Source organism: Rhododendron vialii, chromosome 5a (assembly GCF_030253575.1).
Source record: "Rhododendron vialii isolate Sample 1 chromosome 5a, ASM3025357v1".
Classification (NCBI taxonomy): Eukaryota; Viridiplantae; Streptophyta; class Magnoliopsida; order Ericales; family Ericaceae; genus Rhododendron; species Rhododendron vialii.
This window is the reverse complement of record NC_080561.1, coordinates 9,173,706-9,196,398: the sequence shown is the minus strand read 5'-3', so window position 1 is coordinate 9,196,398 and position 22,693 is coordinate 9,173,706. Positions and strand designations below refer to the sequence as shown.

The 22,693-nt window shown below is 38.2% G+C and overlaps 3 protein-coding genes across 5 annotated transcripts; 1 reads left to right on the top strand and 2 right to left on the bottom strand.

Moving 5' to 3' along the window:
• Positions 1 to 6,382: 6,382 nt before the first annotated feature.
• On the bottom strand, positions 6,383 to 7,018 carry LOC131327529 (uncharacterized). Its single transcript, XM_058360684.1, has one exon. The coding sequence runs from the start codon at positions 7,016 to 7,018 to the stop codon at positions 6,383 to 6,385; it is 636 nt and encodes a 211-aa protein (XP_058216667.1).
• Positions 7,019 to 7,090: 72 nt separating this feature from the next.
• Positions 7,091 to 8,553, bottom strand: LOC131327528 (uncharacterized). The gene is made up of 5 exons (XM_058360683.1): positions 8,266 to 8,553; positions 7,733 to 7,852; positions 7,495 to 7,674; positions 7,332 to 7,420; positions 7,091 to 7,271 (listed from the first exon to the last, which is right to left on the bottom strand). The coding sequence occupies exons 1-5, from the start codon at positions 8,416 to 8,418 to the stop codon at positions 7,091 to 7,093; spliced, it is 723 nt and encodes a 240-aa protein (XP_058216666.1). The 5' UTR covers positions 8,419 to 8,553.
• Positions 8,554 to 8,822: 269 nt separating this feature from the next.
• LOC131325703 (uncharacterized) lies at positions 8,823 to 22,685 on the top strand. 3 transcript variants are annotated; one of them, XM_058358108.1, is made up of 4 exons: positions 20,613 to 20,764; positions 20,861 to 20,947; positions 22,125 to 22,419; positions 22,521 to 22,685. In XM_058358108.1, the coding sequence occupies exons 1-4, from the start codon at positions 20,691 to 20,693 to the stop codon at positions 22,527 to 22,529; spliced, it is 465 nt and encodes a 154-aa protein (XP_058214091.1). In that variant the 5' UTR covers positions 20,613 to 20,690; the 3' UTR covers positions 22,530 to 22,685. The 3 variants fall into 3 exon arrangements, 1 of the variants encoding a protein (XP_058214091.1); XR_009199791.1 differs by lacking the exons at positions 20,613 to 20,764; positions 20,861 to 20,947; positions 22,125 to 22,419; positions 22,521 to 22,685 and adding exons at positions 8,823 to 9,091; positions 15,932 to 16,008; positions 21,435 to 21,853; XR_009199790.1 differs by lacking the exons at positions 20,613 to 20,764; positions 20,861 to 20,947 and adding an exon at positions 13,149 to 16,008.
• Positions 22,686 to 22,693: the final 8 nt, after the last annotated feature.

Below are 22,693 nucleotides of genomic sequence, written 5' to 3'. Positions count from 1 at the left end.
TATCGTCTATATGAGTCACTACTCGTAACCACCCCGTGAACCTAAGTCCAATCTAGCTATTACAACAATAATACTTCATAATAGCTTAATCAACAAACAACATGTATCTCAAAATGAAGGCAAGCATAGCAATTGGTATTGTGCAAGTATGTAAACACATAATATTTTATGATTGGCCGATGCCCTTAAGGTTCGTTGACAAGTAAATTGATAATAGTTTTTATTAATTTCTTTTTAGGGTCGTTAACAATAAAAATAATAATACCAAAAATAATTTTATTCTTTTCTAAACCTAATACTTTTAGTTACTAAATCCTTTTGAAGTAGAAAATAAATCACAAATCCCAAAAAAATAGTCATAGATGTATCCCAAAAGTTTAAAATTTTAGCACAGGAGGTAAAATAATAATTTCACGTAGGTTGGGATTAAATTTTAGTATAAACCAAAACACAGGGAATAAACTGTAATTTCTGACGAATGGCTTCATGATGACGTCAGTCATCATCTACCCAGAGCACTGTACGAACTTCTACACAGGTATACATATATATATATATATATCATATATCTCTATTATAAAACAGAAGGGTGTGGGGACAAGTTGTTGCAATGGCTCAGATTTGCTTGATCCAAGGGTTGACGTGTGTGTTTCAACTCTCTTAAGAAAGTGCCCACAATCTTTCAAATATTTCACAAAAATGTTATATCTTCTTTTTACCCAGCAGCTTTTGTCGATTGGGTTCCCCCCCCCCCCCCCCCCTCCCCCTCTCTCCCCTGTCATCTTTCAAATTCCTATCGAGATCTACAAATCCCGTCAAAAACTAGGCCAAGAAACATTTTTTTCGATTATCAAAAAAAAAAAGAAACATTCCTTTGGAATTTTTAATTTATTCCGGCGAGCTGGTTGAAGAAAGCTGCGTAAAAGTTGGGTTAAGAAAGTTCCGTGAAAGCAAAGGTAATTGGTCTAACAAAGAAACCATTTTTTGAAAGCCGTGTGAAACATTCTTTTGGGATTTTTTTGAGAGTTTTTGGTGTCTGTTTCTTTCCAGGGTGCAAGTAGTGTTTAAATTTCAATCTAGCTGCTGTTTCGGGTGGAATTTGTGTCTATTCCGAATATTCAAGAAATTTGGGTGATTTTTTTGGTGTGGGTGGGTGGGTGGGTTGTTAAATGTTACACATAATCGAGTTTTGTTATTTTGATTCCTCTTGACGTTCCGTTTTGAATAATAGTTTAATAGTGTAGTCTACGAGCTAGGTCCATATGTTTTCAGGCCCTTCTTTTTCTTTTTCTTCCTTCATTTTTCTGTTATCATGGGGGTAGTGTCGTAGGCATAAGCAAGCACTATGCATCCAGTGATCGCTTACACTGAGGTATTTCAACCAAAGCCTGAAGCTTTTTTCGATAGCCTGTTTTTTTCTTGCGGACCGAACTAATTTTTTTTACTCCTTATATGGTTAGTTTATGGCGTTTGATAACTATTAGTGATTGAAGTTACATTGAGATTTTTGATTTTTGGATTCTAATATGTTCTTTCATTTCTGCAAAATGGGTTTAATGTATGTGGTGGGGGATCCATAATAGTGCTATTTTAACTTTTTTACTTGGTATTTACTGAGATTCCATAAGCAAATTGATAGTTCTTTATAGCTAGCTTAAAAGTTTAGTTGGGGAAGTGTCGTACGCACGGATAATTTTCTTTCGTGTCACTAAGAAAATGATCACATATTACACATTAATGAATTGATTTAGTGTTTGAGCCACTAACTAGCAAGTGCCATAGGCACAGACAATTCCAACCGGAGTGCGTAGTGCCGTAGGCACGGGTAAACACTAGTATATATATATATATATATATATATATATATATATATATATGGTTTAATCCGGAACTTTGATCGGGTCGTGTGATCAATCCCGACATCGAAAATGGGCTTTTTATACCTTTCCGGAATCGTCTCAACAAGACGAACAAGATGAACGGATCAGATTTTCCATATGAATAGTTTCACAAAAAAAAAACAGATCTGAACAGAAAACGGGAATTTTCGATTTCTTCAACGCACAATGCATGGATTTGTTTCTTTTCAATTCCTATCATTACAACTAATATAATAACACATTTATATACTTAGGAGAAAGTAGAGGAGCGATTATACTACCTCGAATTCGGTTACAAGCAAGAAAAAAAACGGATTCTGGATGGTTTCAGAAAAAGGAAAAAGACGGTGGCGGCGGAGAACTCGGGGCTGACTTTAGTCGAGCGGTGGGTGTTTCTCTCCACAATTATGCAGCTACGAAAATGATCTGACTATCAATTTTCGGATTATAAGAGGTGTGGGTTTTGTATAGAGAAGTGAGAGAGAGGGGGTGCAAGTGTAGAGATAGTAGGAGTGTGGGGGATAAGTGTGGAGGTGATGGAGTGTGAGAGGGAACTAAGAGAAGGAGAGAGAGTGGGAGAGAGGGATGCTGAGAGTGGTGAGAGGAAATCCCATAAATTATGGGATGGAAAAATGTTAGGGTGTGGGTGAGTTAGTTAGGAGAGAATACAAGATAAGTATAAATGCATATATATATATGTAAGGTTTAGAATTATCTTGAATAAATACTTATGATTAATTCTAATTATACATTTAATCAAGTAGTCATATTAATGAATCTAAGTAATTAACGAATTAAACATTAACATTTCAAATTTTTATTTATCTAAAATTTAGGAATGTTACAATACCCGAGTTGTGTATGTATTTTAGCCCAATTTTGTAATCGGTCTCCGTAAGTTTTTCACTCTAGACGTTTTCATCATATGGTGTGAACCGATTAGACAATGACACGAACCATTGACATTGTTCGTGTCATTGTCCAGGAATGATTAACAAAATTTTTGAATTTTAATATGTAGCTGAATTTGTAAGGTAAGGTCATTCGAAATTTAATATCTGAAATGTTTTGCCTCATTCGGATTTTAATATCCAAAGTATTTTACCCCATTCGGACATTAGAGTCCGATTTGTCCCCTCTATTTCAGTCATTAGAATCCAATTGTGTGAGAGCCCATAAACATTCATAACATTACCCCACTCAGAGTTCTTTCTTCTCCATTGAAAAATAATAGGAAAACCCTAATTTGGCTTGAAGAACTTGAAGTAATTTCTTGGAGTTTGACATGTAATCTGAAAATTTCTCTTCTTGTGGTAAGAAATCTTCCTTAAACTATGAGTATTGATGAATATGTGTATATAGAATCAACCTACATGGAAGAGATTTAAGAATTAGGATTCTATAGTGCTTACATGGTGATTTTATACTTAATTCATCTTAAATTCTCAAATATTGTTAATTGGTATGGATATTATGATTTTGATCATGGAAACCCAAGATTGATGCATGTTGGTTGGTATATAGATGGATTATGAGCATGAACTTGTAGAATTTTGAAGTTGTTTACTACTATTGATGTTGAGAAATTTTGGAAAATCTGGGCAGCATCCAAAGCTGCGTTTTTCATCAAATTTGTTATACTTAGACAAGTTTATTGGTTATGGGTCCTTTCGAGTCTTAAAGATAGTTAAGTTGGTGTTGTTTTGGTGATGGAATCATTAAAAAATATGAAGTACACGATTTGTAATGAATATTCGATCACAGACTGCTCTGCTGAAAAACTGTGTTCCTGCACAGAATTTCTGACTTTGAGATTGAATTTGAGTTGGTTCTCTTGCTTATAAAATTTCGGGAAAAATCAAGGATGAACTTTGATGTGTTATTATGAGTTATACCAAATCCCAAGTCATTTGGGTGTATACTTTAATCTTGGCAGATTTTACAAATTGGTGTGACACTGCTGGAAATACTTTGACCGTAGCATGTGGTCTAAGTTTGTGGAATTAATTGAGCGACCTAACGAGGTCGTATTATTCTAATTTTTTGAGTAGTTTCTGTTCTATATATCTAATTTGATCTTATAAATTCGTGGTTCTTAACTCTGTACGGATTAGTCTTTAAAAATACAACTTTGAGTCTTCTATTTGGGAGGGACATGCATTTCATGCATTCATATGTTGTTTTGTACAAGTAACTTGATTTTTTTCTTTTTGTAAAGGTGATTTGGTGATATCAATTGTGTACTAGGTGTTAACGAGGTTCTGAGGTCGTTCAAGATACGTAGGCCGTGAGCGACGTGTTGGTGAATCTTTTGTGTAGAAGTTAGAGGTGGGGTTTTCTTGACACTTGGCTCATATTTTATTACATGTGCAAGTCTTATGCCAATTTAATACTTCTCTTATGAGCTTGAAAGTAAAAAGCTTGTTGATGGAAAGTTTTTGTCATGTTACCATTGATAGATGCTGATATAATTCTATAGCCAAGGTTTATGTGGCCTGTCGTTGGTATTACCTGACACAGTAGTTTATTCTTTGTTAAACTTCGTTTTTGGTGTTTCTAGACACGGGGTGTGACACCGATTGATGTATCTTTATTCAAAAATTAGTATCCAATTCACCTACCTTTAATTCAAGCGTTAGACTAATGTATTATTTGTAATTTATAGAAAATGCAATGACACGAGTTCCTCCTACTGTTTCTGCAAGGAAGAGGAAGGCTGAACAAGCTTTAATTTTGGAAAGTAAAAGAGGCAAAACACGAGGACGAGGGCAAAGGCAAGAGGTTGGGGGTGAGGAGGATGTGGTGGTTGAGCAACATCGTGAGGTAGACTTTAGTACCTAGTAGGAAAATAAATACTATAGTTTTGTATGTGTTTTCATATTAGTCAAATGCAATAATGTGATAAACCTTGATTCATGTATAGATTCGTATCGTTTTTGCGGAAATCGTACGATTTTGACAACTACGGTTCTAACGTATTGTTTGCAATGTATAGGAAATGAAACGAGTTCCTCCTACCGTTTCTGCAAGGAAGAGGAAGGCTGAGCAAGCTTTAACTTTGGAAAGGAAACGAGGCAAAAGACGAGGACAAGGGCAGAGGCAAGAGGTTGAGGTACATTCAGACGTAGAGGAGGATGTGGTGGTTGAGCAACATGTTCAGGTAGAGAAGGATGTGGATGTTGAGATACATTCGGAGGTACAGGAGGATGAGCTACATGTTGTTCTACGGGAGGATGAGTCACATGATAATGTAGGGGAGGATGAGCCACATGCTAATGTAAGGGAGGATGAGCCACATGTTGATGTACGGGAGAATGAGCGTGAGTCCGATCAACAGGAGGACGAGGTACATGAAAGTTAGAATACAATTTTGTATTTCTATCATTGAATTGGATAGATATATTTTACTCAACTACTACTACTACTACTCTAGAATTTTTCGTTTATGTTTCATTTATAATTCATTTATTAGAATAAACTATTGTTTGCAATATACAGGAAACGACACAAGACAGAGGACGGGGAAGAGGCCGAGGACGGGGGAGAGGACAAGGACGGGGGAGAGGATGAGGGAGGGGGCGTCAGGCGAGGCAAGAGGAGGTAGACGTTGAGGCAGTTGGTCCACAAGATCGGAGTTTGTTAATTGATTTTAGGAACCATGTTGTTGTTGATATTTGGAACGGTATGGAGCGACCATTGCTGAAACTGCACTCACATGGACGTAATTTGAAGAAGTGGTCAATAGCGGAGGCAAATGAGAGGTTACTTATGAGGGTCAGAAGTTCAGGATTGTTTCCACTTTCTCAGATTATTTCTTCATACTGCAACAAAGTGTTATTGTCTGCCTTTGTGGAGAGGTGGCATCCGGAGACAAATAGCTTTCACTTTCGATTTGGGGAGATGACTATTACACTGGATGACGTGCCGCAGCTTGTTGGGCTTCAAGTGGAGGGGTTAGCGGTGCATGCAGTGGATAAGACGAGGGAGGAGTGTTTGGCAATGGTACATAGGTGTCTTGGTGTGACGGCGGACGTTGAGAAGAATAAAGTTACAACAAACAATCGCGTTGAGTTTGAATGGCTGATGGAAACTTTTAGTGAGGTGGTAGATGGGGACTCGGAAGAAATGGTTGATTGTTGCGCACGGGCTTACTTGCACTATCTCCTTGGCAACACTCTATTTGCTGACAAGACTGGAACAAAGGCGCTCTTCGTATTGTGCAAATACGAGGAGAATAAACTAATTTTTTTTGGTGTTACTCAAACATTAGATGTCGTTACTCCATCAATATTCATAAATGATAGTGTTGCTCAAACATTTAAATGATGGAAAATATGTTTAATTAGGACAGTGCTTTTCAAGCCACTTGCTCGAAAATTAATGTTGCACCATAGCATATATACATCAGTAATATTCTTACATTACAGTGAAAAAATGTTAAAACATTTTGTAACCTCAACAACTCTTTTGCTATATATTATCGGTGTCCCAGATTAGTTTAGTCACACCACCTCGAGCAACCCCAAGCTTGAAATTCGCGACCACGAATTTTCAAGGATTTCAAAATAATTTGGTTCAAGATGAGAGCTTAATTGAATCTGCGAGCTCAGAAGATAAACCCTCTTATTTTTTATCATGCTCTCATTGAACCTTGAGTTAATCTCAACAATCATTTCCTCTATATACCAATTTTTCTCGACGTACTCAAGTGTTGCAGGAACCATTTCAAAATTACGCTTCAAAACACGAAGGCGCTCCTCGTATTGTGCAACACTCGATGAAAGGACGACTAGGCCCCAACTGCAAATAAACTCCTCCCACATCTTGTCATCAAACATCTTTCTACACTTGGCTAATACGTTTTTGCCAATATGCCACCTACATAGGAGGTTGGTAGCATGAGGGAAAACATTTGTGATGGCATTCATAAGCACCAACTCCCCATCCGTGACAATAACGGACGGAAGCGCGTTGGGATCCATCATGCCTTTTAGCTTCTCCAAGACCCAAATGTAGTTTTTCATTTTTTCACACTCCATAAAAGCAAACGCTGCACAAAAAGTCATCTCCGTTGATGTTACACCAACAATTTGAAGTAAAGGAAACTTGTACTTATTCGTATTGTATGTGCAATCCATTATTAACACGTGGGGAAAAGCACGTAATATCTCCCCGGCAGATGGGGGAGACCAAAACAACTCCGTGACATTCTAAGTCTTGTTCCCACGGGTCCAATGAACATAGTGGTACTTTTCTAGCCGATCCAACAAATGTTGCATTTGAGTTTTTTCAGCTTTCTCTATCACTCTATACTTTTGTCGTACATTGTACACGGTTTTGATAGACGTTATGTTCTCAGGATCTTGAACCTTCAAATGGGTTAGGATTTCTCTGGGTTTCACCAAAGCAACTGGCAAATCAACCACCGTGCTAGTCTACTCTGCCGACAACCTCCCGGCATACGAATGACCCTCCAAGTACACCGCTGGAGGATGGTTGTGGGTGCCATTATAGATAGAGACAGTCCAACCATCATTGCCCTTTACAACTTTCAATTCAAATGGGCATTCACATTTTTGGTGCCCGTGGACCGCACTCTCTTCTTTACAGCTACCTCCTTCCCATCAACTTTCTTCACAATCGACCTATACTTACCACTCCTTTCACATGAAAACCTCATCCTAGGTGTGCGATTCTTAATACATTTCTCAGAACCCTTAATCACAATGATAAACCCGTGTTGTTTACCAGTGCATCTTATCCAATCTACCAACGCTTCATCGGATGGAAAAATCTACACACACATAACAAAAAATTATAGCCCGTAATATAAGATTGCACAAGATAAACACTCTATCAAAAAAAATACTCATCGTCTCCGTTGTAAAATGCTCCGTATAATCGTATGGAGGACAAGTCGAAGTAGGTATAGTCGATGGCCCTACATAACTACCAAGTGTTGAAGTGTCACCCTGTAACACTCAAAGACAAACCAGGTAAGTGTAGGATTCTAAGCAGTTTTATTCAGATATTAATATCTGAAAACTGGCACTAGATTCGGATATAAGAGTCCAACAATGTTGACAATATTCGGATATTAATATCCAAATAGTTGTACATAATTCAGACATTAGAGTCTGAAAAGTTAGTAAAGTTTTGGTACTGTGTATCCTACTGTAAGTGCAGGATTCTCTGCAGTTTCATTCAGATATTAATATCTAAAAACTAGCAATAAATTCGGATATTAATATCCGAATAGTTGTACATAATTCAGATATTAGAGTTCGAAAATTTGGTAAAGTTTTGGCACTGCGTGTCCAACTGTGTCGGGCCAGAACTGAAATTGAAAATGGAGGGCTTCTGAAATTGAAATGGGCGGGCTTACCTCTTGCTGCGATTTTTGCTCCGTCACTACAACATCTGTGACATGTTTCTCAACATCCATTGTGTGATCTTCCGACTCCAAATTGTGGTGTATTGATGGGTCAACTTTTTCTTGTTTATCAATGGAGGGAGAAGAAGCAATCGAGGTTTCCATTGACAATGTAGGAAGAAGAGGAAAGGAGGAAGATAGGCAGACTTGGCTGCTGGTAGGAGGGGCCTTGTGGTGGGTGATGGCAGCTGGGTAGGGATGAAAATGGAGGAGTTTGAATGGGGGAGGGAGGAGACGTTTCGGGAGGGAGGGATGGACGGGAAGATTTTTTGTGGTTGTATGTTCTGGGAGGGAGGGAGGGAGGGATGGACATGAGATGATTTTTGTGGTTGTATGTAATGAATTATGTAAGAGGGTAAAATGGTCAAATAACATGAGATTTTAGGGGTAAAATGGTCAAACTGAATAAGGGCATTTTTGTCCATAATTGATAAAAATTTTAATCGACTGCGAGTAGCAAGAAGTGCGTTGCAAATAGCGCCACCAAAAATTTTGTCGCTAATTTTTCCCCAACTTTTTGGCGCCACTCAGGGGAAAAAACCTGATGGCTTGGCGGGACTCCGAATTTCCGTACAAGGCGAAAAATTGCCTCTAAAATTAAAATAGGGTTAAACGACGTCGTTTGGGAGGGGTTAAATTCAATGAATTGAGAAATTCCAACTCACAATTCCTCTCTTTCCCTCTTCGCACATCTCTGTCCCTCTCTCTCTCCGAAGTCGACGATGATTCTGAAGTCGACGTTCTGAGCTCCACTCGCCGGAGAATCTCAGGAATACAGGTATAATCCACTCCCTCTCGTATCCCATGCCAAGTTGGGTTTTTCTTTTGTAGAAATCGTTTTGTTGGCCGATGATTCCGAAGTCGACGATATGGGTAGTGGGTTTTTTTCTTTTTTAAAAATTGGTCTTCGTTGTTCTCCCTCTCTTATCCTGTGCCAAGGTGAGTTTTATCTTTTGTAGAAATCGTTTTGTTGGACGATAATTCCGAAGTCGACTATATGGGTAGTGGGTTTTTTTCTTTTTTAAAAATTGGTCTTCGTTGTTCTTGATAGATCGGAGGTGGAACTAGTTTCAAAGAAGAAGTTTTGGCTGATTTGGGTACTGAATAAACAATATTTTTTCTTTAAAACCTAAATTCCCCAAAAAGGGTGCCGACAGCTCTCTGTTATTGTTCTCAATGGAGTTGGAACTAGCTGCAAAGAAGTTTAGGCCCATTTGGGTAGTGAAGAAACAATTTTTTTTAAGTTTAAAACCCAAATCCCAAAAAAAATGGGGCTAATCGCTTCACTTCGCTTCGAACTCAACTACTGGGGGTCAGAACACACTGTCAGGGAACTATAAAATTGAACACTTCTAGGAATGAGTATTTTATTAGATATGTTTGTGCTATTGTTTTGTTTGTATCATTCTCACAACTCTGCGGCTAAAGAATCTTCAAAGGAGGGACCACTAGAGTATAAACAAGTACCGGTAGTAATATTATGTTAGAAAATCGGCCCTTGTTGTCCACCTTAAGTTATAATATATTACATGTTTAGTTTATTGCCTTTCAACTTTTCACTCATGTTTCGTATTCTATTCATCTTTAGCCAAAGAAAAAAAGAAGAGGGGGTGAATCGGAACCTTTGTATACGTTGGTAGGCTTTCCATATGTAACTAAAAAGTGACCTCTTTATATTTGTCGAAGAAAAGCTAACCAAGGTAATACAACTCCCACTCTTTGTCACCCTCCTTCTTTTCATAGTTATTAACTATAAGTTAGATATGCGTGTTTTGTAAATGAAAATATGGATAATATAAAAAGAAAGGGGTGTAAAAAGAAAAGAGTTAAGAAAAAACTATGCAAACCTGACAAGTAATGCTTTTTAAAAAATATTTACAACTCAACATGTCTTTTATCGGAGAAGCAGAGGACTAAAGGCTAAAAGTTCGGCGGAAAGGTTTACTCTCGAATATTTTATATGCTTCGGGGCAGGCTTTACTTTCTTGGATGGCAAATCTTGGACTTCAAACACTTCTCCTTCAGTGTGTTTTAACTAGGTTTGCAGTATTTTCTGTGTTATGGACGTTGGCGTGCATCAGTTTTTAACTTCAATTCTTGTTGTTTTGTCGCATTCAGTGGATTTTCCTCTCTAATTGCTTAGATGCCTGATCTTCTCTTTCACTAATTTGTGGTCTTTAGCTTAGGAGAGCCCTCCTTATGGATGGTATAACTTGATAACTGAGGAGATGATTTTTCTTGTACACATGGGTAGCATGGTACTTTAAAATGATTTGGAAATTCACCAATAAAAAAGATCATGATTCCGCCTATTACTTCGAAGGACCTGTATTTAGAAAAAGGATTTAGGGAGACATGCATACCCACATCCATGTCTTTTTTATATTTATTTAAGGATAGGTACACGTACATAGAAAAACAGTAGGTTTCAAAGGTTAGAAAGTACGAATTTTTGCACATTGGGACTAATATTTGGTTTTTGGGTAGTTTTGAAATATGCTTGTGAAGGTTATAGGTGTGTAGGGTAGGATGGCGACGGCAGGGGAGGTAGGAAAAGGTTAAAGAAGCAATGAGAGCTTATTGAGGTCAATTTACATTTAGTTAAAAACCAGATGGTTGTATTGTAAAATAGCTAGTTTTGAAAAGCCAGGCATATATGAGAAAGAACAGGACAATGACAATTTATACTCATACCTGCCAACTGTCCAGCAAAGATCTCTTCCATAATCATGTCCCTAGCTATCTTTTGAAGCCCATATTACTACTGCTAGTTGCTTGAGTATAGCTACCTGTTATCATTGCTCATATGGTGCTCAATTGCTATATCTACGGTCCAGCAGCTGAACAGGTCTGTTACTTCTGATGTTTAGTAGCTTGACAGCTTTGCCAGTTCTAGCTTCCTGTAAATGAGCTGAATCCTTGGCAATTGATGCTTGCTGCTGATTCTGCTTGCTGCTGATTCTGTTTGATGTTGTTTGTTGCTGCTGCTGGCAGCGGACAACTGCTGTTCTGTGGTTGCTTGTTGCTTCATTTGCTTCGATATAAGAGATAACGCCCCAAGCGTAGGGCCTATTACGTCAGTTGAAGCATAATAATCCGAAAGACCGGGATCGTACTCAAGGGAAAAATTAAAACGGCTTTGCTGGATTTGTAGATGCAAGTAAGGGCTTTCGGCTTTTAGACAGCCGACTTGGTTTTACGTGTGTAGTGGAAATGAAAATTGGCTAAATTGAAAAGCTAATAAACTAAGATAAAAGACAGGTTAGGTCTAGGAATTACTAACACTCACTACTCAAGTCAAACTGCATTCCTCACCCTAATACGCGGTTCAGGATACACAACTAAGGTTCCTGAATCGAAAAATAGAATGGTTCAAATACCAAGCTAGCTCTAGAGTTTATTTAGCAAATGCCTCGTGCGACATAGCTCCAAGTATCATGTGTGGTAGGTAGGCGATACTCCTACCTACACATGATCAATGAGATTAACACCTTAGCGATTTGACAAATAAACCTGAACCCCACATCGATTCTCGAACCAAAGGTTTTAAACTTTATGATGAAAACCGTAATTCTACTTGAGCCATGAGGTGCTAATCACCCCATGACCTAACCTTGGAAAACTACTCACCCATATCTATTGAGATAGTAGCAAGTGAAAATCTACTTAACATAATGAAATAACAAGACTTGAAATAAACTAGAGATTAAGATAGATCGGGAGTAAAGCAACAACTTTAATTAAAGCGACAATATCAAAAACTAACAAACAAAGGCAGAAATTAAAATATTCAAAGTTGAAAATGAAGAACACTCAAGAACAATAACAAATCTAGATCTAGATCTAAAATTATGTAAGCAAAATCTATTCTACTTGTTTGTACAATGACATCACTCGCTTTTATACTCCAAGGTTCGCGCACAGAATATTCTTAAGAGATGCTCTGTAAGTGCCTCCGAAGCCCTCGGTATCGATGGAGAAGGCCTTACGCTGGTCTGCTAATGAACTCGGTACCGATAGGATGAATTACTTGGTATCGATACCGAGTGGCTTATCTGCTGTCGCTGGAAGGGGCTCGGTACCGATAGAAGAAATAGTATGGTATCGGTACCGAGCTGCTTATCTCCAGCACTTGACTTTTGGTCCACGCCTTGGCCTTTCGTGCCGTCGGGTCCTCTCCGAGTCTTTCCGGCTTTAGCATTTGGGGCTCGGCTACCTTCAAGGGTCATCCATAGCGTTAACAACAGCTTATTTGCACGAGTTTTCCTGAAATATCTTAAAAACACCTTACGTGCAAATATAAAAGAAAATAACTAATTTAACGACATAATTAAACTAAACTAAGGACTTAGCGCACCCTTAATGGCATTGTCGGGTGCTTATCACTCGTCGTCTTCTACTGCTGTTGTTTTGCTTGGTGTAGGTACTTCAAATGGTTACTGCCTGTACTGAATGTAGCTAACTGTTATGACCGTGTTCCCTCGTCTGCTGTTGTAGCTTTATGGCTGTCCTTTCTGTGTATTCCTTCTTTTGGCATGTGTTTCCGTCCCATCTCTAAGATGGAATTGAAACACGTGGATTTAAATCGGCCTAGCTATATAATGTAGTTGGTATTACTTGGGTTAGATGGTTGCTTGCCTATTTGGCCCAATTGGTTCATTTTCCTTTTAGCCCTTGGCTTAGATCAATGTAGCCACTTGGCTTAGCTCATTTTTCTCAATCTTTGTTTTTCTTTTTTGATTCCTCCTGGGGCATGCCCTTGTAGGCTGTACATTCGCTTAGCCTCTTTTTCTATTTCAAGCTATTTTACAAACACCCCCCCACCCCCACCCCAAAAAAAAAAAAGCTTTGACAACACATCTTTGACCAAAAGGAACAAATAAGGAGAGAGAGGATCTCCTTGCCGAAGACCCCTTTATGGAGAGACTTTGGTTCTCGATTCGCCATTGGCCTGCACCTCAAACTTAACTGTAGCAACACATTCAATTGTCCATTGTACCCATTTTTTGTGGAAACCCATCTTCAACATCACAGCTTCTAAGAAGTCCCATTCTACCCTGTCATAGGCTTTGTTAAAATCCAACTTGATTGCCATAAAATCTTCCTTCCCTTGCTTTTTGCGTTTAAGAAAATGAAAAGCTTCATGGGCAATGAGGATATTGTCTTGGACAAAATGGTGTTTGACCTAATGCTTATGATGTTTGTATTGGTTGTAAAGAGCCGGATGTTGTCAACTAATTCATTGAGTGTGTGTGTGTGTGTAAATAGTCGACGTCATTACTTAGAACTAGGTTTTCTTGGATATCATGCAACAAGATGCCCTCGATAGACAATGGTGACAACAAATTCATGTAGATTGATTGGGACTCAAGGTTTGGCTTGGTTATGGAGGTCACTACTTGTTTCCAAACTTCTACTGTCATGATTTTTACCGTTTCCATCTTTTCCTTTCTTATGTGGGTGTCTTAATATCTATATGTACACTGTGATTTGAGTTGTAAGTCGTCTGGGCCTTCTTCCTAAGGAGGTTAGTCTGTCAACTAAAAGAGTTGGATACAAATGAACACATTCTTGCAAACCTACTAGGATGGAGTGATCAAGTCAAATGTGACAAACCATAGATGCAGATGTTCAACAGTTGGGGTAATGTTCAGTGGTAGAAAAAATAATTATTGTGGTGTGATGTCTTAATTAGATGAGACATATTTGAGGTTTACCAGCATATATTACATGGACGGCTGTAGTGTTAGAGAGTACATGATAATTTGAATACAGTGTAGTGGTTGTTTTTAGAGTTGCCAAAATTGACTTGAACACATTTCATATGATCTGGAACTATGATATGATCATCAGCTGCATCAGGTGGATGGAAATTCGTCCAATTGGAAATTCGTCCAACTGCTCTAAATTGTATAGCCTATGGCAGCAAACTGCTGTTGCTGTTCTGCTGTTGTTTTGTTGCTACTGACTAGTTAGGATGCTGTTTTGCTGCCTTATTATGCAGCTGGTTGCTGCTGTTCTTGGTTGTTAACTCAGGCAGCAATCAAGCTGCCTTATTCAGCCTTGTGTTCTTTTGTGACTTTAGAAAATATTGTAAAATCCAAGTGTTGCTGTCCAGTTTGAAAGGCCTAGTTTGTGTTCTTTTGATGCTGTCCATGTTGTACAGGCCTGTGGCATATTCATGTATAATTTGGTTTTGTATAGGCCTGTGGCTTATTAGTTTTAGTTCTTCTCGAGAATGAACGATCTCATAAACTTTGTCCATATGCTGAGGAAAGCTATAGGTAGGATTTCGTACAAGTGGTTTTGTATGATTCACTCACCGAGTTTCTAGCAGTTTAGACCACGGACAATTCACTCTACCGTAGTAATCGGATTGGTTAGAATGTAAAGACAAGATCAGATGATGTTCGATAGGGTTTGACTAAGTTCTTTATGTCATTTACTTCAACATTTGCATTGCTGAAGTGATCTGAATGGGATTTTTGTATATTACTTGTATATAGATGCTAATGTGGTTGTGGCTTCCCATGTAATAATTTGGATTATAGACGTTTTTCCCTTCTGTTTTCCTATCTTTCTTCATTTTAATTTCTGCAGCTTTGCTCATTAAAAAATATGATCTGGTTGCTCTACGGAGAGAGCTTTCTTTTTCCTTGATAGCTTATGGTAGATGTCAGGCCTCGAATCATCAGTTGGACGAGGAAAAACAATGCGAATGATATAGGGGGAATAGGAAGCTGGGAAATGATCAAGAATCACATGAGAAACTAACTACTAATGCTGACAAGCGACAAGTGATTTCTTCATAATGGAATGAAACATGGAAATAAAATCCAAGATGCATGTTGGATGATTGGTTGAAACTAGAGAACTGATAAAGTCCTTGTGGTCACTAAGTACATAATGAATGTCATGGGTTGACACTCTCAACTAGTGTGCCACAGAGCTTAGAGTTGGGATAAGGCACGGTGGATTTCCTCTTACATATTTTTGGAGTTCCTGGGCAATTTTTTTGGAGAGAATCCATTTCCGGTCGCTTATGCCTATGTCTAAATTTAAGTTCTCAATATTACTTCTATTGCGTTCCATTTAAGGTTAGTGGGGGTTATGATTTTTCAAAAGGTATCTCTAATTCTTAGGCTGGAAACACAAATCTTTAATCGCATTTTAGGTTAGAAATGTTGAAGGTCTCCTTTTTATTTTTCTTAGCGGACTTCTTTTTATTTTTCTAACCCAGCCGTCTGCTTACACTAATACATTTCGAAGTGCTTCAGCGTTGTGCCGGCAACATTGTAGGATCTTTAGGCGGTGCGTCTGTCTTGTGTTGGAGGAGTACTTGTAAAGACACCCTGAAGTGGTTTTTCTCTTTTTGCTCTAGCAAAGCCTCTTTCTCTTTTTCATGTTTTCGGGCAGCTGCATGTTTGATTTTCAGATGTATGCATGTGATTCAGATTTTAGTTGTGCTTGTGTGATAATGATACAAGGCTAAAAAGTTCATGCCATATTCACTTCAAAATCAATTTTCTACGACTCCTAAAAAAAATATTTGCAACCAAATGTTTTTTTTGTGTGTGTGTTTCAAGCAGACATATTCACTTCATTTGTATTTTTACAGAGATTACGACACATTAGCAGACTACGTCATCAACTACCATGCATTCGCCCTCTACTACCAAATTTGATATACTTCGAGTGAGCTCTCTCTACCTCTATCTCCCCATTTCATGTTGTAAGCTATACAAAAATTATTGTGATTTGCACTTGGCGGTGGTTAATCATTGTTGATAATTGATTGTGCAAGCTATACGAAAAATTAATGTTGTCATAAGTCTTATTATCTGCCTTGCTAGTTCATATTATTGATGAAAGTTGTATTTCTTGTTTTGTTCTTTCTTGCAAGGAAAATCATATATACTTTATGGCCATGTTGGAAACTTTTATTTCATATCAAATGTTGAGTGATTTACTTATATATCCCTTCGACTTTATCCGAAAGTTCAATTTGGTCCTTCAAGTTCCAATTTCAACAAATAAAACCTTTAATTTGCAAATTTGTTCCAATGTCATCCATCCGTTGGGTGTCGTTAAGAATCTGGACGGAAAATGAGTATGTGCCCATCACGTGATCTTTCCCAAGGGCATATTCGCCCATTCCCTTCCTTCCCCTCACTTCCTTATGGGTTTCCTGCTCCTTCAGTCCTCCACACTCCACTCCCTCACACTCCACGATCTAACCCAAAATCTGAGAATTCATCAACACCTCAAATTGAGTAAGACTGAGACAATCAAGAGGGAATCAAGCCCCAATCAAATCAGATCAAATTCTGAGGTGGGTAAAGAAGATGAGGCAGAGGTGGATTGCTCTATTTCTGTACCTAACTGTAGATTGAGAGATATAAGCTGGAAATGGAGAATTTTTCGTGATAGAACAATACAAAGATTACAATGGGATAGAGGAAAAGGGTGAGGACAATTTAATTCTTGAAGGAAATGAAGTGTTGGGTTTAAGAAAACTTGTGGCGGAGGTGGTTGCTCTGTTTCTTTAACAGAGCAAGAAGAATTTGGTAAAGGGGATTGTTCAAATTCGATGTAAAGTACAAGAATCTTCAATTAAAATCCCACCTCAGCGTCTGGAGTTCTTTGTTGGATACACAGTTACCGGTTGTGTCGACTGATTCAGAAACAAAGGAGAGTCAAAGTAATAACAACTATCATGAAATGTGAAGCATTCCATTCAGAATAAACACATTTGTGCAGATTGGGGGTTGTCTTAAAGAATCATGAAAGTCGTATAGATAGTTTTTTTTTTTTTTTTTTCCTTTTGCTCTTGCTTTTGTCATGAGTCTCATGATAGCTGCTGTATAGCTTGTGTTATTGTAAAGGGATTTTATCCCTGACCTTGTTTTCTTTGTTGGAGCTTAATAAATTTCTGCACTTATCAAAAAAGAAAAAACAGTGCGGAGGAGGAGAAATATAATGATGAAGATCATGAGGCCAATTTCTGAAAATCATGAGGCCAATTTCTATTCCAAGTGCAGCGGCGCCGATCATTGAGATGAGGTAGAGCTCTCTGCCTTTGAGAGCTCTCTAAAATCCCATCAAGCAACTTTTTTTTTTTTTTGATGTTGTAGCTCTAAGATGATTCTCAATGGAGATAGGGTTAGGAAGGGAGAAGAATGAGCAAATATGCCCCTGAGAAAGATCACATGATGGGCACATGCTCATTTTTCGTCCAAATTAGTAATAGCATCCAACGGATGGATGACATTGGAACAAATTTGCAAATTAAAGATTTTATTTGTTGAAATTGGAACTTGAAGGACCAAACTGAACTTTTGCGTAAAGTCGAAGGGATATATAAGTAAATCACTCCAAAATGTTTTAATCTATGCAATATGTGGGTATGAGGTTTCTACGACTAGGGACTTGATAACTGTTAACATTTCTAGGACACCAAAGTTCTTTTCGATGTGGGCTTGCTATTGTGCTTCATTGCCATATGTACAAAACATAATTTGTTATTGCTTGTTAAGTTTAAGATTTGGTATTGAGGGTCATATTACATTTGAAACATGACATGATGCAATGAGTTAGGAAAAAGAAATTCAGACAATACAATATGGTCGCCACCATTTAGCATGGACTTTTTTAGTAGTGCTAGGCTAAGTAATTTGGTTTGATTTAGAAGGGAGGAAAGATTGATAAAATATTATGTTGCCCAATATGAATAAATATGTTTGATTTAAAATTTTGGAGTTGCATATTTCTCTTTGATACCGATTTGAATTGATAGAGACTAAGTTATTTTTTTTTATTAAGCTATCATGAATTGATTATGTTTGTCATCAGGCACGGACAAGGGTTGGATGTCATTAGGTAAGACTGCATATGGGAGAATGAGTCAGCCGTATCGTGACAGTGTAATGTCATTTCTTCATTTTGCTATGAAAGTTGTGGACCAAGAAGGCTATATTATGTGCCCGTGCATGAAGTGTGTAAACTATTGTCAGCAGTTGACTAGACATGTGCAAATACACTTGCTCCAATATGGGATTATGCAAAGTTACACTATTTGGCATAAGCATGGGGAACCTTGTATGTTAGATGAGGCTCAACATCATTACGAAATGAATAGCAATGAGTATAGAGAATTTGGTGGTATTGATGCACTGGTAGAAGACCAAATAAGAGGGGACTCAACCAATACAAACCCGAACGAGGAAGTGCAAAGCTTTGAAAAACTTTTAAATGATTCCAGGAAGGAGGTGTACCCAAATTGCTCAAGTTTTACTTTGTTGAGTTTTGTTATTGAGTTGTTTAATTTGAACGTAACAAACCACATGAGCAATAAAGCAATTGACTTGTGGTTGCATTTTTTGAGAAGACTTTTACCAAAGGGGTACTTAGTTCCCAAGTCCACCCGTGAAGCTAAAAAGATACTACGTGACTTAGGTTTGTCATACGAGCTCATTGATGCATGTATAAATGATTGTGTGCTTTTTTGGAAAGAGAATGCAAACTTGGATAAATGTCCAAAGTGTACGATATCTAGGTACAAAATCAATGGTAGAAGGGGGGAAAAAAATCTCTCGTAAGATTTTGCGTTACCTCCCCGTGACTCCAAGGTTGAAAAAACTATACATGAATAAGAAGATAGCTAAGGACATGAGGTGGCATAAGGACAAGCGTGTGGATGATGACGAATGGGTGCATCCAGCTGATGGTGATGAGTGGAGGGAGTTTGACACACAACATCCTGAGTTCGCATTGGAGCCTCGCAACGTGAGGTTAGGGATAGCCATTGATGGGTTCAACCCATTCGGGAACATGGATAATTCCTATAGCATATGGCCTGTCATTCTCATTCCCTACAACTAACCACCTTGGTTGATTATGAAAGAGCCATTTCTCATGTTATCATTATTAATTCCTGGAGATAAGCAACCAGGGATTGACATCAATGTTTATATGCAACCTTTGAAAGACGAGTTGAAGGAGTTATGGAATAATGGGGCATTAACATATGTTGCCTCAAGTGGTGAGAGTTTCCAGATGCGTGCAATTATGTGGTGGACAGTACATGATTGGCCTGCATTTGGTGACATATCTGGGCAGAGAACAAAGGGGCACTATACTTGTTATCCTTGCAATGATGAACCCTTTTATGAATCTTTGAGAAGTAAGACTGCGTACTTAGCCATCGAGCCTATTTGCCTGACAACCATCCTGAACGGCGAAAGAAGGCAGCCTACAATGGTAAGTGTGAAGAACGAAAGAGATCTTTGGAGTTGCCAGTGCATAAGATAGAAGAGCAATTGAAAAATGTACCAAAGATCTCATTGGGAAAAGATCCGGACAACAGAAAAAGGCCTCGTTATGAACCAAATTGGACAAAGGTTAGCATCTTGTATGATATGCCATGTTGTAAGAATCGAAAGCTTCTACATAACATTGATGTCATGCATGTGGAGAAATTTTTTGGTGAGGCACTTTGTGGAACTATGTTGGGCATTGAAGGGAAGAATAAGGATACAGACAAGGCTCGAAACGACTTGGAAGATAGGGGCATACGAAAAGAGTTGTGGTTGACACAATGTCCCGATGGTTCATATATCAAGCCTCGCGCTAGTTTTTCATTAACACCTCAACAAAAAGAGTTCTTTGAATTCTTGAAATTAGTCAAGTATCCGGATGGCTATGCTGCAAATATATCAAGGTCAGTAAATATGAGAAATGGCAAATTAACGGGTTTGAAAAGTCACGACTACCATGTTCTCATACAACGAATTCTTCCTATTGGAATGCAGGGCTTTGTGGACAAAGAGATTAGCACAACACTGTTTGAGTTAGGTAGCTTTTTCCAGGACTTGTGTTCCAGAAAACTTAAGCGGTGTGAAATAGATAAATTGGAGGAACGTATAGTGCATATTCTATGCAAGCTTGAAAAGATCTTTCCTCCTGCCTTCTTGATGTAATGGTGCACTTGGCCGTTCATTTGCCACGTGAGATTATTTTCGGAGGACCCGTGCACTTTCGGTGGATGTATCCAATTGAAAGGTTTTTTTACATAGCTAATATTTGCTAATGGACAATAATTTTTTTTTCGTGTTTAATCTTACCCTTACCTCATTTTTGCTTCTAGGTTTCTAGGGAAATTGAAGAGGTTTGTTTCTAGTAGAGCTCGACCAGAAGGTTCAATCGTAGAGGCTTACATTGTCAAGGAGTGTATAACATTTTGCTCAATGTATTTGGATGGAGTTGAAACAGTGCATAATCGACCCGAACGAAATGAAGATCTTGGTGTACGTCACCAAGGGTTGACGGTATTTACAGGCACAGCTCGTCCTATTCTCCCAATCACTAGAGATGGTCAGATGTCACAAGAACTTCGTGATATTGCTCATTGGTTCTTGTTGTACAATAGTCTGGAGTTGGAGAAGTATTTAGAGTATGTGTTTCTCCCAATTATATTGTATATTTTCCATCCTAGGTTAGGAATAAATATTAACAATATTTAATCCATTAACCACCTTTTTTGGAGTAGGGAACACAAGAATATGTTATCTATTCGAGCTGGAGAAAACATACTCACAAGCAGCAAAAAGAATTTCCCAAATGGTTCAAAGATCGTGTAAGACATTAGATTATTAGTAACTCCATCTATTATGCTTGTAAATAATATGATTAGTGCTAATAGAATCACTTGCACTTTGTATTTGATTGTAGATGAATAGATTGAGAGTTGAAGAGTCACCAGAGGCAACTGATGAGTTGTGGTCGTTAGCGAATGGTCGTAATTTGTTAGTGAAGGAGTATTCTGGTTGCATAATCAATGGCGTAAGGTTCCACACAAGGGAAGTAGATGATCGTCGAACGAGTCAAAATAGTGGTGTGCTTGTAGTAGGTAATCACGAGGGTGAGATGCATGACTTTTATGGTCACTTAAGCAAAGTTTGGGAATTTGGATACAGATGCAGTAAGAAAGTTGTATTGTTCCAATGTGAATGGTATAACACTGACAACACTGGTAGAACCAGAACAATACGAACTGATGCACATTGTACGAGCATTGATGTCACAAGTCGGTGGTATCAATCTGACCCTTTTGTTCTTCCTAGCCAAGTGAAGCAAGTCTTTTACCTAAATGATACTAAATGGGGTAAGCCTTGGCAAGTCGTGCAACAAGTCCAACATAGGGGAGTGTTTGATGTTCCAGAGGTTGGTAATGAAGAACCTCGGTATCCCATGGAATGCGATAATGCATTCCAACAAGAGAGCATTACCTCAATTGTTCCAATCGATGTTGAAGCAGAAGTTCATTGTCATAGGGATGGCGCTAAAGACGAAGTTATGTTGGGGGTTGGGCCTTTAGATAAAACAATAGAGGAGAGTGGTAATGACGAAGATGATGAAGACAATGAAATACCTGATGTGGAAATGGATCCTGATAGGGATTATGATATGTAGTTATGTATTTGTGTAATGTGATAAATGTTCTTAAAGTCATGAATGGTAGTTATGTTTTTGTGGATATGGATCTTGGTATGAATTATGATTTGTAGTTATGTTTTTGTGTATTGGGATAAATGTCCTTAAAGTCATGAATTGTAGTTGCTTTTTGTTGGATATGGATCCTGGTATGGATTATTATATGTAGTTATGCTTTTTTGTATTGTGATAAACTTTTGTAAAGTCATGAATTGTTTGTTTACATCTATATCTTTTTTTCCCTTGTGCGATTATAAAAGAACCTAATTTTATATGATTATATTATTCGTTATCATGCTATGTCCTTTTATGCCCTGTAGTTGCAAAAACAAAATGGCAAATGGGAAGAGAAACTTCATCAAACCATGTTCTTTAGCAACTCGGAAGAAAACCAAATATGAGATGGCAAGAGATGAGAGAATGAAGGAGAACAATGAGAGATTGAAGGCTGCTGGGATTGACCGTATACTAGCTGATTTGAGGGGTTCGTCTTTGCCAAACTGTACGAATGAGAAGAGAATGGGTACTAGGAATGGGGTAGATGATCCTGACTATATGCCACCAAGTATTGAGGATGCCAATGACGATGAGTCCTTTGATTCTCTTGAACATGAGGTACAATATGTATGATATATATAATGAGTGTTTTTGTGCGTGGCTTTACTCCATTTTGTTTTATGTAGTGCTTATACTTTTCTTGTATTGTGTTATGTTAGCTCCAATAGATACCACCGAGTGGACCAACAAGATCAGAAGTTGAGCTCCAGCATGACTCAACTCGTGTCCTTGAGAGGATGACTCGTTCAACACCACATCTTGTAGTTGAGTCCCAGCCCTCACCACCTCGCAATGTAGAAATACAAAGTGAGGCAGCTGCAGTTAGCAGGTA